This window comes from Hylaeus anthracinus, unplaced genomic scaffold (genome assembly GCF_026225885.1).
Source record: "Hylaeus anthracinus isolate JK02 unplaced genomic scaffold, UHH_iyHylAnth1.0_haploid 3, whole genome shotgun sequence".
Taxonomy (NCBI): domain Eukaryota; kingdom Metazoa; phylum Arthropoda; class Insecta; order Hymenoptera; family Colletidae; genus Hylaeus; species Hylaeus anthracinus.
The window spans coordinates 16,101,385-16,125,006 of record NW_026535284.1 but is presented as its reverse complement, the minus strand read 5'-3'; the positions used below and the strand labels follow the sequence as shown (position 1 = coordinate 16,125,006).

Here is a 23,622-nt window from a genome sequence, read left to right as displayed (position 1 = left end):
TAATCGTTACCAATAGTTTACAAGAAATGGAATTACTAAATTATTAATCGGTACATTGTTATATAGGATTAGAGGTTAAGATAGTGCAAATTCATATGAATTCAGACGGTATGTTCCTTAGTATGTGTTCATATTTATTTTGTTAAGTTATTACACAAATTATAGAATATAATATAACAATATATTTGTTATCTAAAAATCAATGATACATTTAAAATAACTATCGTTTAATAAGTTTGTCGCGATGTTAATGTAAAATGTATTTTGGTTGTATTTTATAAAAAGATAATTCGACTAGTGCAATTTATATAAATTCTTAAAAAATTAATTCTTGTATATCTTCTATTCAATCTTTTTTTATTCCATAAGTTAATAAGTGTAAACAAACCATAAAGGCGAGTACTATTTACAATGAAATGCAATCTCATGCTAAGTAAAAATCAGTCGTCCGCATCATTTCGTTCCGATGATTGATTCCACGCTGAATGAAATCGTGGACTTTTTCTCCAAGCAAGGTCCATTTTTAGCTGCAGAAATATTATTGAGATCTGTCACAGCGGAAGTGAAATTGTTAAAGTTTTTTTTCATTCTCCGAGGTTCTGTTACATGTTCAAACCACGGAATTGCGGAATACGTAGCCGGGAAAGGTTGTAATTTCTTCGAATCTTCGGATTCTTGGCGATATTCTTGATTATGCGATAAGCCATTCAATAATGGAGCATCTGCGGTAACTGAAATATAAAACGTGCAATGGGAACACTATAGCAAAGAAGATGTAAAGATGATAATTGAGTATCTTTGGTAGCAATAGAATGTTAAATATAATCTTCTCTGCGGTAACAAACCAAAATCTTGTGTATACCAACGACAGCTGAGGCCACGTGGACGTTACTTTTAACGATTTCCGGTAAACCTCTACAAAAGTGTGCTTCATCTACTAGATTCTACATCCTTCACTAATACAGAGAACACACATTTGGTGATTGGTGAAAGAACGTGCTATTGGTTCAAATTGTCATTTTACAAACAAAATTTTCGTTTTGTTTAGCACCGTAAAGAAGGGGTAACACTTTAATGTATTATTAATTACTAACATGGCGTAGGTAAACTATGGATCGTCTTCAACCCATAGAAACCCTGTGTCACGCTGATGCTGGTTTGCGTGAAGTGCAATTGATGACGTTGAAAATTCTTTGTTCTTCGACAGAGAGGACTCTGGTCGGCTTTGAGCAGATACGGGGAACCTGACGTGTCTATCGGGGGATGACAGACTGTCGAGACGTTTTCGGCGAAGTAATTCCCTTGAGCCTGCTGTTGCCTCCTTAGCGCAACTTGCGCTGCCATTACCCGTTGTCTTTCGACCACCAGCAAACAGCAAGGACAACGACAGTCCTTCCACGCGCACGACCTCTTGTGACCCTTCAGACCAGAAATCACACCGTGGTTCCTGCATCTCGCGCACTTTGGACTTCTCAGACGTTGCTCCATGCCGGAGTTAGCTTGATTCGAATTGCCACTTTCAGTCTTCATTTCGAATCCTTACTAATACTACTCTAACAACGTATTTTTTTCAGTATACAAAATATGTATCACGGCATAGCATTTTCTCTTGATGCACGTTTGAATAATCACTTGAAAAACTTTCGGTACTGTTAGAATTGACACAATAAAGTGGTGAATAATATTTGACGAAGAAGAATTATGATTGACAACGCATTCATCGAGTATCTCGCACTCTTCGAACTGCTCGTTGGTCCGCGAGACTCTAGCCAATGTAACGGTCAGTATGCACTGTTGAATGAGTTATATGCTTAGAGTAATCTTTTTCCTTCGACGAAGGAGGTGTCTCTTCATCTCCTCCTACTGATTCAAAATGTATTTTTAGAGAAGGAACACGACGGGATTGGCTCGAAACGCGAAGAAACCCCGCCACCCTCGCAAACGCTAAGCCAATCGAGACCAACTCGTATCTCGATGTTCTTGTTACCATCGTGGTTGTATCACCTCGAGAAAAAAGCAAAGATCTTCTTTGATTACCAGCCACCCCCGTGACGGGATACTATCGATCTTCCGTGAGCAGATCCTCTGACCGGTATATGTACGCACAGAGAATCGCTTTACGCGAAACGGAAAGATTTATCGAGGTCTGATTCGCGTGAGCAACCGAGACATGCTTGTTTATTCCAGTAAAACATCGGTACGAGATGCATTAATTTGTCGTGCAAATTGTATTTACAAGCCTTAGCCCACAAGGAATCCCCCTACAGCTGCTACGCTTTTCCACATTTGGGCCAGTAGCTAGAGCGAGGAATCTTATTAAGTTTGTCGAGTTATATTTAGATTTCGGAATGCTTTGTACATCAAACATTCTGACAGAATGACTTGTAATGTTCCAGCCTGCAGTGGTTTCTTCCTCGATAGCTGAACTACTTTTTTTTAGGAAGTAATGTAAACCGTGCCGCTTCCTCTCCGTTCGAGTATATAGATTTTTATCCAAAACAAGGGTAGAACATAACGTTCGAGGGTACGGCACTTAAAAGTTGGCCACCCAAAAGAACGCTCATACGTTAAGAAAACATACTCGAAACTAATATTAACTGTGCGTTGGCAACATCCGAGAGGATCGTATTAACGAGCTCTTAGAGCAAGATCACAGAAAGAATGCCATGTGGCCGCAGCTGGCGATGTGTACTGTTGTTAGTCCAACGAGATTCTCTCTTTCTCTCTTCTATTTTTGCAGTACACGATAGAACGAAAAGGGGAAAGAGATTGCATCGTCTTCCACTTTCCGATACTTTGACGGCATGTCATATTTTTAGTTGTAACCGAAAACGATCTCAGACTTCTTGGACACTCGATGACGTTATTCGGTTAAACTGTATTGCTCATTCTCTCTCTCTCTCTCTTTCTCTTTCACTCTCTTGAGCTGTAATCGATCAGTTTTTGTTTACTTTTCATGCCGGTCAAATCTACATCTTGCAAAGATTTAAAGTATATTCCTGGCAGTTGAATACGTAGAAGAACTTACTCCCTTAATATAGATAACGGGTCGGAGTATTCTACTTTAGTTAGAAGGTGCCTCTTTGTTTCGTTTTCGTGTTCTCTTAATAGTTCATGAAATTAGAGTTCTTTGTTTGAAGCGCCTCGTTTTTACAAAAAAGAAAAAAACCCAAAGAAAGAGAAAGAGAAAGATGAGCCAATCTTAGCTATGGATATTCTGAGGTGCAACATAGCTCCGGTCACGCATCTTCAGCGGAACCGCCGCTGCCAACAGCGGAAAGATGTTGAATGACCTGTCAACATATTTGCCGCACTGACAACACCCCTCGAGCAAAGCTGTCCGTGTCGATGGGAAACGGGGATAGAACGTCTGAAATGACACCCCTTCGTTCCACGCTCATTAGGGCGAATTCTTCGGTGCGTTTCACGCGTGCTTACCGGCGGCGCAGCGGATGTAAATTTAAACTTCTCCGATCGATTCTTCTTTCGTCATCTACGTAACGAAAAATGTCTAAAAGATGCTGCCGTCTCTTTCAACGATGCTACACTTTCACTTTTGAACGTACTTAAAAATAAATAATTTCTGTTTATACATTTTTAACTGCATTCACATTATTTAATTCCAAAAGAAAATTTTCTCGACGCGTTTATTAGTCAAAGACATCTGCAAATCATGCAAATTGCATTTGTTCCGCGATCGAGAAGAAAGCCTGTTCGCTTCACGCTATGATCGTGGCATACTTAAAAATTGATAAATCTATTTTGACAGTTGAGAAAAGTCTCTCGTTGAAATTCATCGCGACCTTGCGCGGCTCTCGTATGCGAACCGGCCGCGGCGCGGGCGAAGAGAAACGGGAGCGTAGTATTCGAAGTTACAAACATGTTATGTAATACAAAATTCAAACGATAAATCAAACAGACGAAATATTGTATCATACAACGCTTCAACATACGTCGAAACTAACCTCGAGAAATTTAAGACAATATCTTCGCGAAGTAACACGAAATGTAATGCGGCCGTTTATTAATAAACGGTGTAGCGGATATTCTTGGATTATAAATCTTTCACTCGTCCGAAGTAAGGACATTTTGTTCTTGATATTCGATAGAATATCGTGTTCCTTACTAAAATCATTATAAAAGAAGAAATTATATTAATGGTTGTGTGTTTTAATGTTGATGCTAGGCTGGTGAAGAACCAGGGATTGAATGCATTGCAATGCCCCACTGTACAAGCAACTTTGCTTGGTACTTAGGAAAATTCATCGCAGGCTTCACGGGTATGCTTTTCTTCTATGTTTTTTTAAAGGAGAAGTGAGTATCGTTCAACTTCGGGCAACGCAAATCAAACGGACCGATGATAAAACTATTTGTACTTACACATTACAGGGAATACAGCTGTCTTTGCCATGCAAGAATGAGACAGGCCATACGTCGCAAAGGAGAAAAGTGGGTCACGTTGGTCATACGTGCGAGATGTCTCTGAGACAGCGTTTCCTAAATTGTACTGCGAATTGTAAAAAATCATAATATAGCAAATCTTAACATTTTAAAATAGCGAAAAAATAGATTTAGAAAATGCTGTTCCAAGGATCCGTTTCTTCGTATTGTCCACGCTTTGATAAATTGTCGCGACGGAGTCCTAAAGAATATCACGCATCGTATGGCCAGCAATATCATGCGCATGGCATAATCAAAAGTTTTAATACTTAGTATCAATTCCTGCTCCACAGACAACCAGGCAGATGTGAATGCGAACACGGGTAAGCATTGACAACGATATTCTCCGTGTTAAACGTTTCCGTCTGATCTCTTGATTGATTGTTTTCCATAGAATGCGGACCAAAGTTTATGCTTGCGGCTGCAGAAAACGTATGGACATGTAAGTATTATACAGAGGCTACGAATAAATAATTTACAACATAAAGCGATAATTGATGTTGATTTTCAGGGTACACGAGGATAACAAAATGGTTTCAAGAGAACGATCTGGCGAACATCTCGGAGACTGCACTTGTGCTAGGAAAAGGTCTTCCTAAAAATGACAATGGTAATTTCGACTTCTCCAGCGAATCGCTGTAAGTCTTACCATCGTGGACAACTCTAATTGCACGACGTATCGGTGATTCTGTCATTGTTTTGATTGCAGATATATCATCTACAAATTGTGTGTGCTGTGTAACATTACTTAATCAGAAAAGGAAGGTAAATAACCACACTTGTACTAAACATAAGTAAAATTGTAACGATGACGGAATCAGGTTACAGCATCAACGACAAACGTAAGAAGAAAACGACCAGGCAGACATTGCCTCTATCGCCATTGTAGTGGAATCGTGTGCGCTGAAAAAATGATGAAAAAAAGAAAATACAAACAACCTTGTGCACACCTACGCGTTACTCAAGACATCCTTCCCGATTACTGGAAAATATGCAGCAAAACTGACGATAACGAAACAGAGAACCATGCGGAAAATGTTAATATCATCGACGTTATTAACAGTGATACGAAAAATTGCGAAGGAATTATGATTAAGTCGAAAGAAAAAGAAACATCTACAAAACTATACCTTAACAAAATAGACTCCAAACAGAAAACATCAATTGATTGTCCATGCGTTTCTGTCGACTATAACGCGTCCCAGGCATCTCGATACTCTGAAACCAAGTGTAAAGAAACTCAATGTTTCGATAACAAATCAGATAAAGCGCCTCAACGTATTTCAGAACTAGAAATTGTCACAGACATCTGTGCCGATAATGACAAATATTCTTTACAGCGCATTAGTGGCAACACATCTGAAACCCAGAGAAAGAGTAGTTTATGTAAAATTACCGAGATATTTACGGATGAAGAATTGATCGAAAATGTTGATTCAAACATACATAGGGTGGGCCGTTCAAAAATAATAAAAAAACAATCACAAAGTGACACTAGTTTCAGCGAAACGATTATTACAGACAATTGCATAGATTCGATTTTGTATCGCGAATTAAGAAAAAAGTGTGCTTCTATGATTAAAAAAAAGCTATCGATGAATCGCATAAAACCAAATGTTAAATCGAGAGACATTCAATCCCATCGAGAGTCTGACATTGATACTGAAATCGTAGATTTTATAAACGATGCCCAAACATTTTCTACAAAACAAAGAGGAAAATACAATTCAAAGCGTTTCGAGAACAAACATCGATCAATCTCAAAGTTGCACAAGCTTCCAACCGCTTGGCGAAACAGTGCAATGAATCATAAAAAGAAGTTCCATTGTGAAAGTTGCTGTTGCGACATAAAATCTCGAGCTTATAATTGCAATGACCCGCAATGGAAAACTGCTAAGAAAGAAGTCACTTTGGATCGCGAGATTCATTGTGCAAAATATAAACCGCAGTTTTTGCAGCACAAAGAAAAGCCAACTACGATTCTTTTCAAGAATAAACGATCCAGCGAACAGCGATGCGTCAAGGAATCAAAATTTGAAAACTCTACGGATTCGGCGTGCAGTCCTGCGACGACATCCACGCAATTCACCGAAAGATCGGTTCGTGAAAATCGATTCATTTGTCGATGTTCACCTTACGAATCGTTGCATTATGCGATGGCTTTTAAAGACCGATGCAAACAAGATCAACACAAGATCGGTCGTTCATTGCTGTTGTCTTCTTCGTCGAGTCTGACCTCGTCAAAACGATGCCATTCGTGGACGGCACTGTCGCAGGACTCTGCCCGTTATAAACGAGAACCGATCTCCTCATCTTCCTGCACAAACATTCAAAAATGCAAGAGAAAAGGTTCGAGGAACGCGAAAAGAACCAGCTCGTATCCTTCCTCAAACTCGTCTTCGACGTCGTTGGTATCGCTGTCGACCTACAAGAAGAGTAACGACTTTGGACGAAACCAATGTCTGGAACCTCGAGGTAAGTTTAATCTTAATATATGTATACACAAAGAGTTAAAATTAAGTAACAGGATACATGACAAAAAAAAAAAAAACAGGAAGCATCAGAGAATCGATAAAGAGCCGGAGATTGTGGAGAAGGCCAAGATTTCGCAAACAGGAAAAGAAGAAAACCATATATGTAGGTGAACGTCACATTACGTGGGACGTCAAGCGCGCATACTAGGAACAGCTAAACGATTGAAGAAAGAAAACGAACAACTACGCGAACGACGTACGAAGAAGCGCAAGTTGTTTAATTATGGAAGTCTAATATAAAAGATATATACTGTGCAGCGTATATACGCTAAGAAGTGAACGAGTACAGGGTTGCGCGTCCCGGTATCGCTTAACAAAAGGAGTAGTGGGATGTAAACAGTCACGACTAGATCGCTCCTTTCGCAGAATTGACGGTAAAGAAGGAAACCAAGGGAAATTTACCAAGTTAACGATGAACGGATAAGCAACAACAGTAACGAGTATAACTCGTAATTGGCAGGTACCGAGTTAGCACTGAAACTCCGTGAATAAATTGGATCTGTGCTGGCGCGGGAGTGACGCGTCCCGTTGGACGCGCTTGGAAAATCTGAAACTCGATTAATATGCGTCGTGTCCGTAGGTGAAGAGTCTATAAGTAGAATCTTCAGCGGACACGAACGTCAGTCATATTCATATATTATATTCCGACCTAGTAGACGGGAACCTTCCTTTACGCTAACGAGATATATGCGACGGTTAACGCTGTGCATACATCACATGATGCCATGGTATACATCTTTGTCCGAAAATTTCAGTTACAATTTTCCCAACAAGAAAGAGAAGCTCACCGATTTCTCTTTTTCGATTCTTTCTATATACTTGGAGAACTTTCGAAACTTTTGTTCTTGATAGATGATGCTTTCTGTTTGATAACGCTGTATCTTAATATTGTGATGAACTGTTTTACTTTTTATTAGAATTTTGTAGAAAACTAATTCTATTTCACAATAAAATAAATATCTTAAAAGAAATACCAAAACACAAGTTTCAAAACCCATGATTTTCTGTTTAAAAAGTGCTCTTGCCAATTGTACATTCCCCTTGTGAGATTCAACTTAACAAGGTCAGGGAACAAGATTTGCAGAGAAAATGACAAAGTTCTCATTTCAAATTGACAACTCGAGAAAACGATAGTCGATACATCGGTATCCGTATTTCTGAAGTCTTTTTTCCCCAAAGATCTCTCGTCTTAATCTATTCGAGAATCTCTGTGAATGGCAGGCTTTGTAAAGGAAACGTCGCAGCTGCGTCCCTCACGCCTCGTATTTTGCACGCATTCCGATGAAATAAAAACAAGACTAGCAAGGGTGCCGACTTCAACCGAGAAGAAATATTTCGAAACAGGATGTTAAATGAGCGAACTGTCCAACTGTCACTCCGCCTAGTACCCAGTTTCTTAGCACTTAACAAAAATATGACCCAAAATGAATATATTTATTTTCGATGTCTATGTTACAAATAGACTTAGCGTAACACTTGCACGACTCGATTCAAAAATTATGTTATTATTGTTACTTATTTTTGTTGGTGTCACTGAAAAACGAACCCATACTTTGATTCGTAAATTTATTTATAAACAAATTTGTTCATTAACACATATACGTAATGTATATACCTGTACCTGTAATAGTTTTTTAAAATTTATAGTGAAAATGAGTTTTAAAAAAATTTGTTCATATTACAGAAAATAACATGTATATCGTTAAGAACCACTGAAGATACGTGTACGTACGTAAATTGTATTGCACTTTACAATGGAAGTCCATCGCTGACTTCATTTTAAATATTAATAAGATATTCTTCGTTCGAAATAAGTTGACCTTGTCTGAAACACTCACCAATCCATTTACTTTTAATAATTATTACTGACTCGTGTTGTTCATTATTAATTGTATTTTTAATTTCGGAACTAATGAAATCTCCATCGACAAACACATGCGTTACAGAGTCGTCGATAGCATCTTTAATTGTTCCTGCCATAAAACGAAATTGGAATTTCGACCAATCTGACTGATTATCAAAATATCCCACCATGCCTCGAAATATAGAATAAGGTGATACTCCACTGTCAAACAATTCTTTATCTATCTCTTTCATTTGTGAATGGTCAAACTCCATAGCATTTGACTGAAAACAAATTTATACAAGAGCTTATTAATCAAATTGCAAATTAGATATTTTTCTCCAAAGTTGTACAAAACATAATAAAAACGCGTAGTACCGTTTCTTCAGCTTTTTTGAATGAGCGTGGCAAACTCTCTTCGTCTGCATCCGCGGTAAAATTGTCGTAATACTCATCGTAATATTGTGCTAATCGACGTTCCGTTGATTCACGACTGCATATTAAGTCCCATGGTAAAAAGTCTTGTAAGGACGACCAATTTTCTTCTTTGGTAACCCGTTTGAACCAGTCTAAAGATACTACGTCGTACTTTTTACTTTCTATAATACTTTTTGCTTTTACCTAGAGAATTCAGTTTCATATATTGATTATTCAAATTCCACGAATAACATAATATAGTTTATATATAACAAAATATTTACCGTTTTAACGTTACCAACAATAATGCAATAATTCTCCTTTAAAGGATTTTGAACAACTTTCGCACTATGCTGCAGAAGAATTTCTTCAATGTGTTCTTTCGATAACTCATCGTCTCCATTTATCACGCAAATTTCTTTACCGTCGAAAAGTCGTGTGAGATGAACCAGCGGCTTGTTATCCATAATGTTAGACCTTGGTGATTTCTCTTCACATTTTGTTAAGGTTTGTTTCGTCTTACGTACTTTAATTTCGGGAGCTTCTCCTATATCATTCCGATCTACTTCTCGTTTTGTCAGTTTTTGAATCGGCCTTGAGTCCTGAATAACAACGAAATATGCAGTTCGTATAAATTAAGATTATAATCTGTATAAAATTATTAAAATTTATTCAGTTGATTGCACACACTTTGACTAGCGATAACAGTTCCGTAGTGGTGCAAACGCTATACCATGGTTTTTCAGTTCTAACATTCATGACTCTTGGGAATCGCAAACTATAACCTGTAGGATAATCGTTACTTCGTGTCATTTCTGTTGCTCGTATTGTCAAAATAATGGAATCTTCAGGACGAATCCACTTATTTGGTGGGTCTACCTGAAAAATATTAATTTTGAAGTGTTATTATATACGCATATTTATTTAAAAAAAAAGCTTACTTTAGGAGGAGTCACATTTGCAGGACACTCATTTTGCCATTTATCTTCGAATCTTTTCCAAAGTTCATTCAAGGTTTCCATAGAAATGCCATTACTGACTGATACAACTGATAAAAATTTTGATGGATTTTCCTCTGGAGTACTTGGCGGGGAAGCTACTGCCATCAGAAAACTTTTCATTAAACCCATAAATTTGCCTTCCCCATAGTAACCACCAAGAATAATCAAATCTACATCTTCCACCAGATCATCAGAATACTGAAATATTATTGTTCGGGTAAAATAAAAGTGCATAATATAAGTAAAACATTTGGAAAAGGGAATCCTACCTCAGCTTTTATTTTGTAACAACCAGTGCCATCTCGCATATTTGGTTTATACTTTGTATCACACTTTTTAATTACAATTCCCTCTTCCTTATTTTGTATACTTTCATTGAATACTGTGCGTAATTCTTCACTTTTAACAAAGGTAATTAAAATTATATAAAATATATGCAAAATATATCCTTAAAGTTGTACGAAAATATTCGTTATACCTCGTGGAAATCATAACTGATTTACACAATTGTAGACTGCCCTCTTCTTCCTTGTATGCATCTTTTAAAATTCTCAGTCTTTCTTCATAAGGTTCATTATTAAGTAAAACATCATTGTACATAATAATATCAAATGCAATAAAACATGGTTGATGATAACTAGTTTTCGAAAGTTTTTTAACATCAAAATTCATTCCTTTTGAACCTAACAATTTCTTTTCTTTATGCCAACCCATTAATTCCCCATCCAGAATTATTGATTTACATTGTGGATTTAAAAGTCGTCTAAATACACTACTCATAAAACCTAAAGTAAAAAGTTTTTTGTAATAAATACTTAAGTTAATTTTATTTACAATATTTCTGAATTATACCTGATGAATTAGTTTCTCCATAACTAGGATAATTTGTAATGTCATACCCTTGTCTCGTGAAATATTTATATTTGCCATCTTTCATATGCATTTGAGATCGTTCACCATCATACTTAGTTTGTACGAAGTAGCGTTCACTATTCCTGAAAAGTTTCTCCGTATCTTCAATCCTATATCTCTCTAGTAACATTGGTTTGAAATGAGAGAAAACTTGTATATTATAATTGTATCTCAATTGGGGATCACACAATGCATCGCAGACCTGACGTAAATTTGATGACACGTTAAACAGTGCATTTGCATCTCGATGAAAAACTGGAAAAACACATTACTTATAAGTATGTCATTCTAACATACAATCAAATGCAATTTGAAACGCGACGAAGAATCGTTCAAACAATCCAAGCAAGATCTGTAACTTCTTAGATACAATGGTGAAATTTTATTAATTCTTCCCAGATATTTGGAAGATGATGCAAGGGACTTCAGATAAAATGATTTCACCTAGTGTAAGAAGTTACACTTTAAAATGAAATTTTTTAATTAACCACCTTGTAGTATTTTCTTTGTTCCAATATTAAGTTTCAAATCTTTAAGAATTATTCGCGTTATCCATTTAAATTCCAATGCAGTTGTTTTTCCTAATAAAACTTTAAACGTTTCATCTTTTGGTTGAGTAATCTCGTTTCTTGATGATATATCATTAAGGAACAGATTGATTCGTTCTATCGTGATACCAGAACTATCGCGTGGTAACCGACTTCGTAGAATTTGATAAGCTTTTTCTGCAAAATCAGTTCCTGAAATCTTTTTTGTTGTTGGAGATCTGAAACAATATTATTGTTTCTTTGATGTATAAAATGGTACGATAACGTTCATACTAAAGAAAAATAAATATCCAGTAATGATCTTACTTATATTGTATAAGATAATTTGCGTCCTTGCTATTTTTACCCAAGCAAAATACGCGAACATAAAGATTAGCAAGGGATTTCTCTTTTAAATTGTGCGGTCCACGTTCTCGTTCTAGATGTGGCAAAATCAGTCTCATTATAGGGAACAGTGAAACGTCCTAAAGATGCAAATTTGTCATTTTATTTGGAAAAGTAATTGTTATTGTTTATCAGTATAATTTAATTACAAAATGTATAACTGTACCGTATCTGGACATCCCGTTTTTAACTTGTCGCTAGCATTACGACACTGCTGAATGAACTTCTCTAAAATCTCAACTTTCTTAGCAGCACGTGACTTCTTAATTTCTTCCAAGACATTGCATAATTTTTTAAATTCAATTTGGGCAGCTAATGTCACACTCATTTTACTTGCGTATCTAGGAAATAATAATGGATATATAAGATAGATATACATATGTAGCATTTAAGATAAATGGTTCAGTCATAATAATGCTTCAATTTATACATGAATATTCACATATTTATTTACAGTATTATCGTTCATTTTATAATTAAGATTAGTTGTAGATACGTGCTGTTGTTTTTAATCTAAATTACAATGTATTTTTCAAGATACATTTTTGCTAATAAGTAATTTTCTGATTCTAAGTAAATAAGATGCAAATTAAAAGCAGCTTCTTGTTTTAAGTTTAGAAAATACGAGTTCTTTTTAACTAAATCTCCAGGATCTTCGTTAAGTGCTAATTTGTAAAAATGTATAGCTGCTGATAATAAACGAATTTGATGAAATGCTCGCCCCATATTGTAATATGCTTCCTGTTTAGCATCTTCACCTCGTAATTGACAATATTTTTTCAGGAAAGCGATAGCTACAACAAAATATCGTAAATATATTTGTTAAAATGTATGCTCATAACAAAAGTGTTAAATAATTTTCCATTTCTTATATAAAGTAGAATTCTCTTTATATGTATAACTGTAATTACCTTGAATTACAAGTTGATTCTTTTTAGCTGACAATTTTTGACATGCCATTTGTAATAAAGTTACACCAATAAGTAATGCCAATAATGCACTGGGAGCTACTTTAAAGAGAGAAATGTAATCGTTGAGGGCATATTTATATGTTCCCGAAACAAGACAGTTGTTCGCATGCATTATATTTAAATGAGAAAATACATCTTCCCTTCCAAGGAGGCGCATAATGAATCTATTGTGCCTACAATCTTGAGCGTTTTGAATAATAATATTCAACAAATTCCAAGTATTCGGTCTATGACAGATGCGAATTAATTGCCGCACAATATTATATCCATGATAAGAATCATTATTGTAAATACAGGAGACCAAGGATAAAAACATAATCTGAATGTTTCTCTTTTCAAATCTCTTTGACGTTAAAGCACTTAAACATATTCTTTGCAATAAACCATACTTCTTTAATTTACAAGCTACTTTACACATTTGGACAAGTAAGAAATATTCATTCTTTTCACTTAATTCTGTAGTATTGAGAAAGATTGGCACATTTTCTTCTTCAAATTTCTCCCCACGTGACAATCTGTGAAGTTTCAATGACTCTATACGTTGTCGTGTTCCATATGCCCTAGTTAATGTATTGAGCTCAACTTTGCTTCTTAAATAAACGCAATGTCTGGAGAAAAGTAACATACCAGATCGAAAATATTCATCGTATCGCTTTACCTTATAAAGAAGCAATGTTCTACGGTAAATTACTCGAGGATCTAAAGTATCTGAATCGGGATCTTGATCAAGAATTTCTATTGCTTTGTTGTACTGACCCTTTAATTGGTAAAGTTTGGCCAGAGCTATTCTAGCACCTAAATGCTGAGATGATAACTTTGTAACAATTTCATAAGATTCTATTGCTTTCTTTAAATCTTTGCAGCCAACCCAACATTCTGCATGTCGTAACCACACTGCTGCTAAACTATAATTATTACTGTTTACCAATGGATCTAACAATGCTAAAGCACATTCAAATTTTTTCTTCCCCATCAAAGTTTCTGCTATATCTAAGAAAAGATCACCAGAAATTTCTGGATTTTCATTCAAATAAAATTTAGGCAAAAGATTTTCAGCCAATTCCATTTGATCTAATTCAATAAGGATTATAAGAAATTTTGCTTTTAAATCGACAACAACATCATCTGGTATTCCACAGGCTTCTATTTCACCTATATCCTGATCCTCTAGTTCTTCTTTCTTTTCGTTTTCTGATTTTTTTACTGTTGCATGTGGATTCTGTTTATCGGTAATATTTTTATATTTTACCCAGATAGAAGTATATTTAGTCAAAATGTGTAAGCATCTTTTAAACCTTTTTAGCGCTATTAATATCTCAGTCATGATATTAACTTCTTCCAAAGTAATGAAAGTAGGGCACTTTGTAAAAATATTTTCCATTGCTTCTAATGCTTGTTCATTATTATTCTCCTCCATATAACGTTTGGCTAACATCTTAGCATACTTAACTATATTATTACCATCCTCTGGTTCTAATTGATGAACTAATTTTGAAAAACCTCTTAAATAAGCTTTTTTGTCTCCATTTTGTTCTAGAAGTTGTGCTCGTGTTTCATATAAGTCTATATCTTTTGGGTTTGCTTGAATTGCTTTATTATAGCATGTGATAGCTTGTTTGATGTTGCCACTTTCCAACGACATATTTGCCAATCGCACCCATTGATCAGAGTCTCTTGGACTGAGGTGTGCTGCTATTAAGGCAAACTGTAATGACTTCTCTGGTTGATCTGCTTCGTATATCATTGCTAGTGTATGAAATGGTTCTGGAGCACTTGGCACTTGTCTAAGGGAAAGTTACAATATTTACATTGTTTCATTCTATAATCTCAAAGTAATATGTGCTCTTTGTATACAGCAGCATGCTGTCTGTATTTTAAATTTAGGAAAATCACTTGCCTAATTATTTCCATACATATTTGAGCAGCTAATTCTGTATCTCCTCTAGCAAATCTTAAATTTGCTTCGCCCATGAGACCTTGCAGAACTGGAGGAAGTGTTCTTTTCTTTCGTTTATACCGTTTTGGTGCTTTGCGATAAATAGATACATTTGTTTCTATTTCTTCGTTCACATTATCATTTCTACAAATAAAAAAATTTGTAGCTATGTGTTTTACATAATGTACAAGAGTCTTGACAGAAATACTACCTAGTAAGATCAGTTTCTACAGTTTCTGTATCTGCACCTTGATCCATTCTTAGAGAATACTCTGAGAATGTTAATTCTCCATTTAAGAACTGTCTTGTTAATTTATCTTCTTCATCAGCAGTCAGTAATATGTCTTGATCTTCAATGTCTGTAGTAATATCCATGACAGTACTACTTTCTTCAGAATATGCTTCTGGCATAATGTCTTGTGTTATATCTTTAATCTCTAAAGCATTTGCTTCAACAAATTCTGTCATATCTACATTCATATTACTAAGAGCATTTTCATCTAATTCTTCTATGATCACTGATGCTATTGTGCTTTCTTCATTCATTGTCATATTGTTTTTGTGAGTAGACAATGGTAAATTAATTTCAATCAATGCCTCTTCTTCCATATCGGTATGCACATTAGATGCCATTATGAAATTATTCACTTATTCACTGTTTTTATTCAAAACTATATATAAAATAATTAGATTGAATTTAGAGTAATTTGATAAATATGAATATTTAAAAAATCACGATGCAAAATATATGTGCAATACAAATTAAATCAACAAGACGCGACAATCAAACATTTTTGACAATCATCTGTCACGTGCGTATAAAGGTCAGACAGCATACGTATGACAAGTGTTTCAACACTTCATATTCTAAACTATAAAGTATCTTATGTACCTTACGAACAATTCGAATACATTAAAATCTATGTACTTACCTTACAAAATATGTACTTATAAAAAGTAATTTTATATTAGAGGTTAAGTTTTTGCGGAAATTATTTACCTTCATTCAGTTTTCTACGATGTAATTTACATGAAATTCTTCCAACAAATAAATACTGTTTTTATAAAATGTACTTCTTGTACACATAAGACAGGAGTGACGTATTTTAATTCTTTTATCAGCGAACAGATAATACAAAAACTTGATTTCTGTTACTTGCCATTACTGTTACTGACAGTTACTGACATCTAGCACTCTAACCTAACACTGTGCAATCACAATGTGAAGTTCTGTAAACAGTACGATAATACGCTGCATTATGATTTGTTTGTTCATTGTTCCTAAATGTAATTTATTCGCAGCAAGACGCATCAATTGTACTTTTAAGAAGTAAGAAAAGTGAAAATATTGAATGAAAATGCATGTTTCGAACATTTCGATTTTTCAATCGAAGCTGATTTTTATTTTGAAACCGTTTAGGTTATGACATCAAAACAAAATTTTGACAATAAGAAAACGTCTTTATGCCGTTTCTGGATTTCTTAAAAATTAAACAAATAAAAGAATATTACATTCATTTCTTATTACTCGAACCATTAAAAAGAAGTATGATTGGGAAAACAACCATTTAATAAATTATGTCTTTTCACTACATGTAAGTTTACTAAACCATAAGTACAAACTGCAATACAATTACATTATCATAAACAGAATTAACCAATTATTTTTCTTATTAATAACCATCAAAATAATAACACTATATAAATATTCAATTTTTTGTTTGTAGCAACTATATACTACAAATTATATTAATTATTTTTCAGCTGATATTAATAGTATGAAGCCACATACATGCTGGCATTATATCTCTTTATTGTTAGTGCTTAGTATTGGAATTGAACTGTTGTGCAACCAAGTAAATGGTTCAGTCGATAGTAATAATTCTATTAATTCTGATCTTCCTAATACTGCCAAATTACCATATCATGGCACTGGTCCAGAACAAGTAAAAATTCACTTTGCCAATAGAATTGTTGAAAATGAATACATTGTTGCATTTAAGGGTTATTATAAATCACACACACGTGAAAATTATATAAGAGCTGCATTGAATTCATCTGGCATTCATAATTGGAAGATTTTGTTTCGTGACAATTTGGCCAACAATTTTCCTAGTGACTTTGATGTTGTTCGATTGGAAGAAACAGATAAACATAATGGCCTTGATGCTTTAACAGATCATCCTCTAATTAGGAGAGTAACTCCTCAAAGACTTGTACAGAGAAGTTTAAAATTTGTTAATACATCAGAAGATGCTGATTTTCCAGAATATAAAAATTTTAAAAGAAAAATTAACAATTATGTGAGTTTTTACATTATGTTTCATTACATTTTATAGACACTAAAGAATTACATTAAAAAATGATGTAAATTTTAGAACAACCAATTCTGGCAATCAACCAATAGACATACATCCCGCAGATTACTAAGAGCCATACCAAGACAAATTACAAGTATACTTCAAGCTGATGCTTTATGGGGAATGGGTGTTACTGGAAATGGTGTCAAGGTAAATACTATAGTTTTACATAATTTTTTCAAAAGAGATCAAAAAAGTGTTTGTTATATGCATAATGATTATTGTTAGGTAGCAATATTTGATACGGGGCTGGCAGCTAGTCATCCTCATTTTAAAAAGATTAAAGAACGTTCAAATTGGACAAATGAAAAAACATTAGAAGATGGGTTGGGTCATGGGACATTTGTAGCTGGAGTTATCGCATCATCTTGTATAGATTGTCTTGGTTTTGCACCTGATGCAGAACTTCATATTTTTCGTGTTTTTACTAATACACAGGTATCTTTATTGACATTTTTTTTATACATATATTTTTTACTTAAACTTAAATTTTTGAAAAGTCTTTCATCTTTTTATAGGTGTCCTACACTTCTTGGTTCTTAGATGCATTCAATTATGCTATTCTTACAAAAGTTACAGTATTGAATCTTAGTATCGGTGGGCCAGACTTTATGGATCATCCATTTGTTGATAAAGTGTGGGAACTAACTGCAAATGGTGTGATTATGATCTCTGCAATTGGTAACGACGGGCCTTTATATGGGTAAGGAATTACAAAATTATTCATGAAATATAATTTTAGATTGGAAAGAATGATTTTTTAAAGGACTTGCTTTAATTAATTACAGTACTTTGAATAATCCCGCGGATCAAATGGACGTCATCGGAGTAGGTGGAATTAATTGGGAAGATCAAATAGCAAGATTTTCATCGCGAGGAATGACAACATGGGAGTTACCCTCTGGATATGGGAGAGTGAAGCCTGATTTAGTTACATATGGATCAGGAGTACGAGGATCTGCATTGCAAACAGGTTGTAGAACATTGTCTGGAACTTCTGTTGCTAGTCCTGTTGTTGCTGGAGCTGTAGCACTTTTAGCCAGTGGATTCGTACAAGCAGACGGATCTCAAACTGTTAAACAAAGAGTAATTATTTCTTAAATTTGTATCTTTCGATATATTGTATATCAGTGTGTCTTAAACTGCACCTTCCTGCTTTCATTAACGAGTTCGGGGACTACAGTTTAAGAAACACTGTTATATGCGTTAGCTTTTTTCTTTAAGTTACAAGTTATATATGATCTAAGGTAACTCCAGCAAGCATGAAACAAGCATTGCTTGGTTCAGCACGTCGCTTACCAGGAGTTGGAATGTTTGAACAAGGAGCAGGAAAGTTGGATCTATTGCGAGCATTTCATTTTCTTCGTTCGTATACACCGATTGCTACTCTTAGTCCAAGGTAATTACTCGTTTACATTATGTCATAAGATACAGTTGAACGCTTATATTTATAAATATGTGATGTGCTATTAGCTATATAGATCTAACTGAATGTCAGTATATGTGGCCATACTGTACACAAGCTGTGTATCATACTGGTATGCCTACAATTGTAAATATAACTATAATAAACGGTTTGGGAGTATCTGGACATGTAGCAGAACTTTGGTGGCATCCTTATACCGGTAATGGAAACGGTGAACGAATCGATGTATCAATAACTCACAGTGATGTTCTCTGGCCGTGGTCTGGGTGGTTAGCAGTTGCAATAACTGTTCCATCATCTGCTCGTGACTGGCAAGGCATAGCGCAAGGTTGAAAATATTTTTTTAAGATGTATGTAAAAATTTCTCTTTATGAAATTTAATTTTATATTTAGGTTATATATCTGTTACAATTGAATCACCACCAAGCGATGGAGAAGAAAAACCAAGACAATCTAAAATAGAACTACCTTTAAAGGCGAAGGTTATTCCTACACCGCCCCGTCAGTAAGTATAAAAATAATGTCTTTATTATTATTATTATTATTATTATTATGAAAACTGATGATACAATTTAAATTCATGATATTCGTTTAATAGTAAACGCATTCTGTGGGATCAATATCATAACCTACGTTATCCTCCGGGATATTTTCCAAGAGATGATTTACGTGCGAAAAATGACCCCCTCGATTGGAATGGTGACCATATCCACACGAATTTTAAAGATATGTATCAGCATTTACGTAATGCGGGTTACTATTTAGAGGTACTTGGTGCACCGTTCACTTGTTTTAATGCCAAAAACTATGGTACTTTGCTTATTGTGGACACAGAAGAAGAATTTTTTCCCGAAGAAGTAATGTTATACATGATGTATAATTATCAATAATTATTATGGTAATAAATTAATCTTGCTATAAAATGGAAAATCTATTTCAGGTAGCTAAATTAAAACGAGATGTAGAGGAGGAAAGTCTCTCTATAATAGTATTTGCAGATTGGTATAATGTTACTGTTATGAGGAAGGTAAAGTTTTACGATGAAAATACTCGACAGTGGTGGATTCCAGATACGGGTGGAGCAAACGTTCCAGCCTTGAACGATCTGCTATATCCCAACTGGGGAATAGCATTTGGAGATCAAGTGCGCAATGGCCAATTTACTCTTGGTCAGCATCCTCCTGTAACTTTTGCCTCTGGAACTACAATCACCCGGTATGATAACTTTATTAAAATTATATTATTTAATTATGAATTTCCAAAACCAGTGAATAATTTATTATACAAGAAATCAATTTTTCTATAAATCAAGGTTTCCAAAAGATGGAATTATTCTTTATGTCGAATTACATGATCAAGGACAAGAGCTTTTACTTGAATCTGAATCAAAATCTACAATTTCTGTGCCAATTCTTGGACTTTTTCAAACAAGCAGCTATAAGAGTATTAAAAAAATGTATCATGATAACCATGACAACAATGTTATAACGGATAAAGGAAACTTGGAAAAATATAACATGAAAGATCAAATAAATATTGTGCCAGGCAGAATTGTGGTGTATGGAGATTCAAATTGCATCGACGATAGCCACTTACAGAAACGTATGTTTTAAAATTTATACTAATTTAACAAATATACAAATTCTTAACCTTATTTTATTTTTAGCTTGCTTCTGGATGCTTGATGCTATACTAGAGTACACAACAGCAGGTCATATTGCAACTGTTTTTACTGACGAAAGTCAGACCAAGGCAAACATTCTTGAAAAGCCTGGTATTTTAGATAGTGAATTACCACAACGTATGGAAGGTAGTCATTTAAAACGTCATAGTAAAGTGTTACTACCGGAAAATACTAATACTGGCCACATTCGACCACTTCCATCTTGCCCTACTATCATCCTGGCTATTCCAAGACCTTTAAATGAATCTGTCCCTATGTAAGTAAATATAAACTTTGTAGGTTACGTACTTAATATTATTTAATAGGTAATTGATTTTAATTTATAAATAAATTTAATATTATTTCAGAAATCTTTATAAACCTCAGAAATTACTATCTGTAAGAGATACAATAATTGCAGTAAATCCAGTGTTGCAAGATTCGAGTCCTCTATGGCTTAGAAGGCGAGTGGGCGGTGCAAACATTCCTACCCTACATCACGCGGAGCAGAATAATATTGACGAATTAGAACAAACCGATGAAGATAATAGTGAAATATTTACAAGTAAGTGGAGCTACATGGCAGGAATCATTATTGTAGGAGTTATTGTTCTCTGTTTATTAAATCGATGGTATTGCTTAATATCAAAAAGACATTCTCGAAGAAAACGAACAGTCGGTAGATTACGTAGAGTTATTCAAACAATTTCTGTGCGCAGAGTGCCTTAAATGTGACTTTATATCTGACAAACTTTCAACCACTATAAGATAATGTTTAATTATCTATGGTTAACGCTTAGAGAAGAACAAACTATATTATGTGCCTTTAAACTTACAGTACTCGACATACATTATTTTGATAAATTTCGTGTATCACTAATTCATTCTATACATATACGTATTTCGGTTGACATACATACATGAAAATGCAAAATTGTTGTATTATTCTTTATTTAATCGCTTAAAGTAATTTATTTAAATAAAGTTAAGTCACAATATAGGTTTTATTACAAATAAATATAGAAGTATGTTAGTAAAATACAAGGAAAATAAATATAAATTTGCATTTCCAACAAATTGTGAAGATATAGTTGTGGCTTATCATTAATAACATTTTATATATTTGTATGTGTATTTTACGAAACACATTAATCTTTAAGTTTATAAAATACATATTTACTTGTAGTGCACAAGCATATATGAGAGAATTATTATATTATATTAATATTGATAGAAGAATAATATAAGTTTTTTTCCACTGTTATTAACTTGTGATATGTAATAATTATTGTTTTAATATATGATACAGATTTTGTTACAAAAATTTATTTCACTAAGTAGTAATACAATATTTTTAATTTAGGAATGATTTAAAACAATCAAACAAATTATACAAACAATAAGACTATACCTTTTTATGTATAAATTTATTTATGTAGTGACACGAAAAGATTTTACTATTTGCGTATAACGTTGTTGATATGTAAAACAATAATTGTATGTTTCTAAAATTGTTTATATTGAAATTAATAACAATTCAGTTGTAAAATGGATTGTACGTAATCCAATGTGCCCTATCCTGTTCAGTTGCAGTCTTATGGGTAGTAAAAATACTTTTGAAGACTTCAGATGCTTTGGGATCTTTAGCAACGCTATAGTTGTCTTTAACTTTTTTATATGCTGGATCTTCAGCTTCGCTTCTATTACTATTACTTTTAAAAGTAGCAGTTTTATCCTCTTTTTTGATTTTCTTCTTTGGTATCTCATCAGATGTAACATCTTGTATTTGACTATCTTCGCTATGTTTCTGTTTCTTAGATTTCTTTTGAGCAACTTTTCTAATTGGCATATTTTTCTCCATTAACTTAAGATCATCACCCTCTGCATTTATAATAATAACATCTGTCTCTGTAAAAGATTGCTGACACTGATGACATGTCTGAAAATTATTGCAAAATTTATCATTAAGCTTTTTTAATCTTCATTTTAATATTCCTAATGAAACTACTTACTGTACTCTTGATTTCTTTAAGCGCACGTTCGCTCATTACACAACCACACGACCATAAAAAGCAAAATTTGTATTTTCCATTCATCTCTAGTCCAATAATTGGACAGATGTATGGACTTTTTCCTCCATCTGCATAACAGTCTCCTTTTTCTGCTTTATTAGCATCAAATGCTGGATTTGAAGTTAAATTTAGACTTTTTACATCTTTCAAGCTCTTGATATGTTGTGCTGATTCTGGGAGCGTGCTTCGATCGAGAAGGCCTTCCAATACAGATTCTTTGCTGTACAAACGACCTAAAGCACAACCAACTACTGGTGGCTCTAATGGTAATTGTTTTATCGTGCAATGTCTCCATTTAAATGCTAGCTCTGCCTCTTTATCTTTCTATAAATAATTATATTAAAACTTACTAGTGTATGATTTAATAAAGTATATGACAATTAAATTCGTTTTTTCATGTGCAATGTATATGTATTAAACTTCGATAGATTACAGATTCTATATAAGCAGTATTACGAGAAACGTTGATATTTGCATACATTGTACAAATTACACATAAATACGAATACGTAATTACCTGTTCGGGTTTCTTTTTAATTCTGACAAGCTCATCCCTACGAGGAATAGTTCCACCATCGCAACCCATGATGTATATATTGATATATAAACTAAAATCGAAAAACAATTATGATTTGTTATACTCTAACCAACTCTAACAAGATCTACGTCAATTCGTCAAATGCTATTATAGATTGATTGTAGTAGCTAGTAGGGGTTCTCAATTCTCAATTAGACCTCAGCGACCTCTGATGAGTCTATTCATGTATCAGTGAACCAATTTATTTATATTTTTTACCTTATAACATATTGTTATCCTAATTATCTACTTCTAAAAGAATCAGTAAATTGAAAATTACTTTTGAGATAAGTCGACTCGATTAAGAGGTTGAGAATCAATGAATTATAGTACACAAGTAAGCGAATGTCAGTTGTACCAACTTTTTATTTGCAACAAGAACATTTTCGCGAAAAGCATAATGTTATTAAATATTACCGTAATATAAGATTGATGTTCGCAGTATATAAAGAACAAATCGTAAATAGGTAAAAATTCGAAAGTACTGTTACATGTTACCATGGAAATTTAAGAAAAAAAGTTTTGAGTGTATTGGCAA

The 23,622-nt window shown here is 34.1% G+C and overlaps 5 protein-coding genes across 11 annotated transcripts; 2 read left to right on the top strand and 3 right to left on the bottom strand.

The window, feature by feature from the left end:
• Positions 1-5: 5 nt before the first annotated feature.
• Positions 6-3,615, bottom strand: LOC128894008 (uncharacterized). Its single transcript, XM_054155388.1, has 2 exons — positions 1,095-3,615; positions 6-731 (listed from the first exon to the last, which is right to left on the bottom strand). The coding sequence occupies exons 1-2, from the start codon at positions 1,528-1,530 to the stop codon at positions 454-456; spliced, it is 714 nt and encodes a 237-aa protein (XP_054011363.1). The 5' UTR covers positions 1,531-3,615; the 3' UTR covers positions 6-453.
• Positions 3,616-4,175: 560 nt separating this feature from the next.
• Positions 4,176-7,944, top strand: LOC128894000 (uncharacterized). 5 transcript variants are annotated; one of them, XM_054155368.1, is made up of 8 exons: positions 4,176-4,314; positions 4,390-4,449; positions 4,734-4,763; positions 4,835-4,882; positions 4,952-5,050; positions 5,150-5,205; positions 5,262-6,915; positions 6,995-7,944. In XM_054155368.1, the coding sequence occupies exons 4-8, from the start codon at positions 4,852-4,854 to the stop codon at positions 7,120-7,122; spliced, it is 1,968 nt and encodes a 655-aa protein (XP_054011343.1). In that variant the 5' UTR covers positions 4,176-4,314; positions 4,390-4,449; positions 4,734-4,763; positions 4,835-4,851; the 3' UTR covers positions 7,123-7,944. The 5 variants fall into 5 exon arrangements, with proteins under 5 accessions (XP_054011343.1, XP_054011344.1, XP_054011342.1 ...); XM_054155369.1 differs by having other exon boundaries at positions 4,192-4,280; XM_054155367.1 differs by having other exon boundaries at positions 4,314-4,449.
• Positions 7,945-8,523: 579 nt separating this feature from the next.
• On the bottom strand, positions 8,524-16,166 carry LOC128893999 (DNA ligase 4). 3 transcript variants are annotated; one of them, XM_054155366.1, is made up of 13 exons: positions 15,987-16,166; positions 12,246-12,420; positions 12,002-12,159; positions 11,639-11,913; positions 11,088-11,402; positions 10,714-11,020; positions 10,505-10,634; positions 10,176-10,433; positions 9,925-10,113; positions 9,519-9,836; positions 9,196-9,438; positions 8,707-9,101; positions 8,524-8,595 (listed from the first exon to the last, which is right to left on the bottom strand). In XM_054155366.1, exons 2-12 carry the CDS (start codon positions 12,405-12,407, stop codon positions 8,754-8,756), a joined length of 2,703 nt encoding a protein of 900 aa, XP_054011341.1. In that variant the 5' UTR covers positions 12,408-12,420; positions 15,987-16,166; the 3' UTR covers positions 8,524-8,595; positions 8,707-8,753. The 3 variants fall into 3 exon arrangements, with proteins under 3 accessions (XP_054011341.1, XP_054011340.1, XP_054011339.1); XM_054155365.1 differs by having other exon boundaries at positions 8,524-9,101; XM_054155364.1 differs by lacking the exons at positions 8,524-8,595; positions 8,707-9,101; positions 9,196-9,438; ... (7 more) ...; positions 12,002-12,159; positions 12,246-12,420 and adding exons at positions 12,475-12,873; positions 12,991-14,834; positions 14,948-15,130; positions 15,198-15,657.
• Positions 16,166-21,988, top strand: LOC128893997 (membrane-bound transcription factor site-1 protease). Its single transcript, XM_054155361.1, has 15 exons — positions 16,166-16,316; positions 16,407-16,581; positions 16,751-17,289; positions 17,365-17,496; positions 17,575-17,784; positions 17,865-18,049; positions 18,135-18,432; positions 18,594-18,745; positions 18,820-19,100; positions 19,166-19,277; positions 19,371-19,629; positions 19,713-19,987; positions 20,085-20,374; positions 20,439-20,712; positions 20,804-21,988. The coding sequence occupies exons 3-15, from the start codon at positions 16,765-16,767 to the stop codon at positions 21,162-21,164; spliced, it is 3,354 nt and encodes a 1,117-aa protein (XP_054011336.1). The 5' UTR covers positions 16,166-16,316; positions 16,407-16,581; positions 16,751-16,764; the 3' UTR covers positions 21,165-21,988.
• On the bottom strand, positions 21,844-23,230 carry LOC128894006 (replication termination factor 2). Its single transcript, XM_054155386.1, has 3 exons — positions 23,025-23,230; positions 22,448-22,831; positions 21,844-22,374 (listed from the first exon to the last, which is right to left on the bottom strand). Exons 1-3 carry the CDS (start codon positions 23,091-23,093, stop codon positions 21,973-21,975), a joined length of 855 nt encoding a protein of 284 aa, XP_054011361.1. The 5' UTR covers positions 23,094-23,230; the 3' UTR covers positions 21,844-21,972.
• Positions 23,231-23,622: the final 392 nt, after the last annotated feature.

Excerpts from the sequence above, each read along its gene's own strand:
- LOC128894008 (XM_054155388.1), bottom strand. The coding sequence starts at position 1,530 with ATGAAGACTGAAAGTGGCAATTCGAATCAAGCTAACTCCGGCATGGAG. Across the intron at positions 732-1,094 it reads CCATAGTTTACCTACGCCAT|TTACCGCAGATGCTCCATTA; the intron begins GTTAGTAATTAA and ends TTTATATTTCAG.
- LOC128894000 (XM_054155368.1), top strand. The coding sequence starts at position 4,852 with ATGCTTGCGGCTGCAGAAAACGTATGGACAT. Across the intron at positions 5,051-5,149 it reads TCTTCCTAAAAATGACAATG|ATATATCATCTACAAATTGT; the intron begins GTAATTTCGACT and ends TTTTGATTGCAG. Across the intron at positions 5,206-5,261 it reads TACTTAATCAGAAAAGGAAG|GTTACAGCATCAACGACAAA; the intron begins GTAAATAACCAC and ends TGACGGAATCAG.
- LOC128893999 (XM_054155364.1), bottom strand. The coding sequence starts at position 15,619 with ATGGCATCTAATGTGCATACCGATATGGAAGAAGAGGCATTGATTGAA. Across the intron at positions 15,131-15,197 it reads GTAGAAACTGATCTTACTAG|AAATGATAATGTGAACGAAG; the intron begins GTAGTATTTCTG and ends TTTTATTTGTAG. Across the intron at positions 12,874-12,990 it reads GAATCAACTTGTAATTCAAG|CTATCGCTTTCCTGAAAAAA; the intron begins GTAATTACAGTT and ends ATTTTGTTGTAG.
- LOC128893997 (XM_054155361.1), top strand. The coding sequence starts at position 16,765 with ATGAAGCCACATACATGCTGGCATTATATCTCTTTATTGTTAGTGCTT. Across the intron at positions 18,050-18,134 it reads AACGACGGGCCTTTATATGG|TACTTTGAATAATCCCGCGG; the intron begins GTAAGGAATTAC and ends AATTAATTACAG. Across the intron at positions 20,713-20,803 it reads TTAAATGAATCTGTCCCTAT|AAATCTTTATAAACCTCAGA; the intron begins GTAAGTAAATAT and ends ATATTATTTCAG.
- LOC128894006 (XM_054155386.1), bottom strand. The coding sequence starts at position 23,093 with ATGGGTTGCGATGGTGGAACTATTCCTCGTAGGGATGAGCTTGTCAGA. Across the intron at positions 22,832-23,024 it reads TTAAAAAGAAACCCGAACAG|AAAGATAAAGAGGCAGAGCT; the intron begins GTAATTACGTAT and ends AATTATTTATAG. Across the intron at positions 22,375-22,447 it reads TTAAAGAAATCAAGAGTACA|ACATGTCATCAGTGTCAGCA; the intron begins GTAAGTAGTTTC and ends AATAATTTTCAG.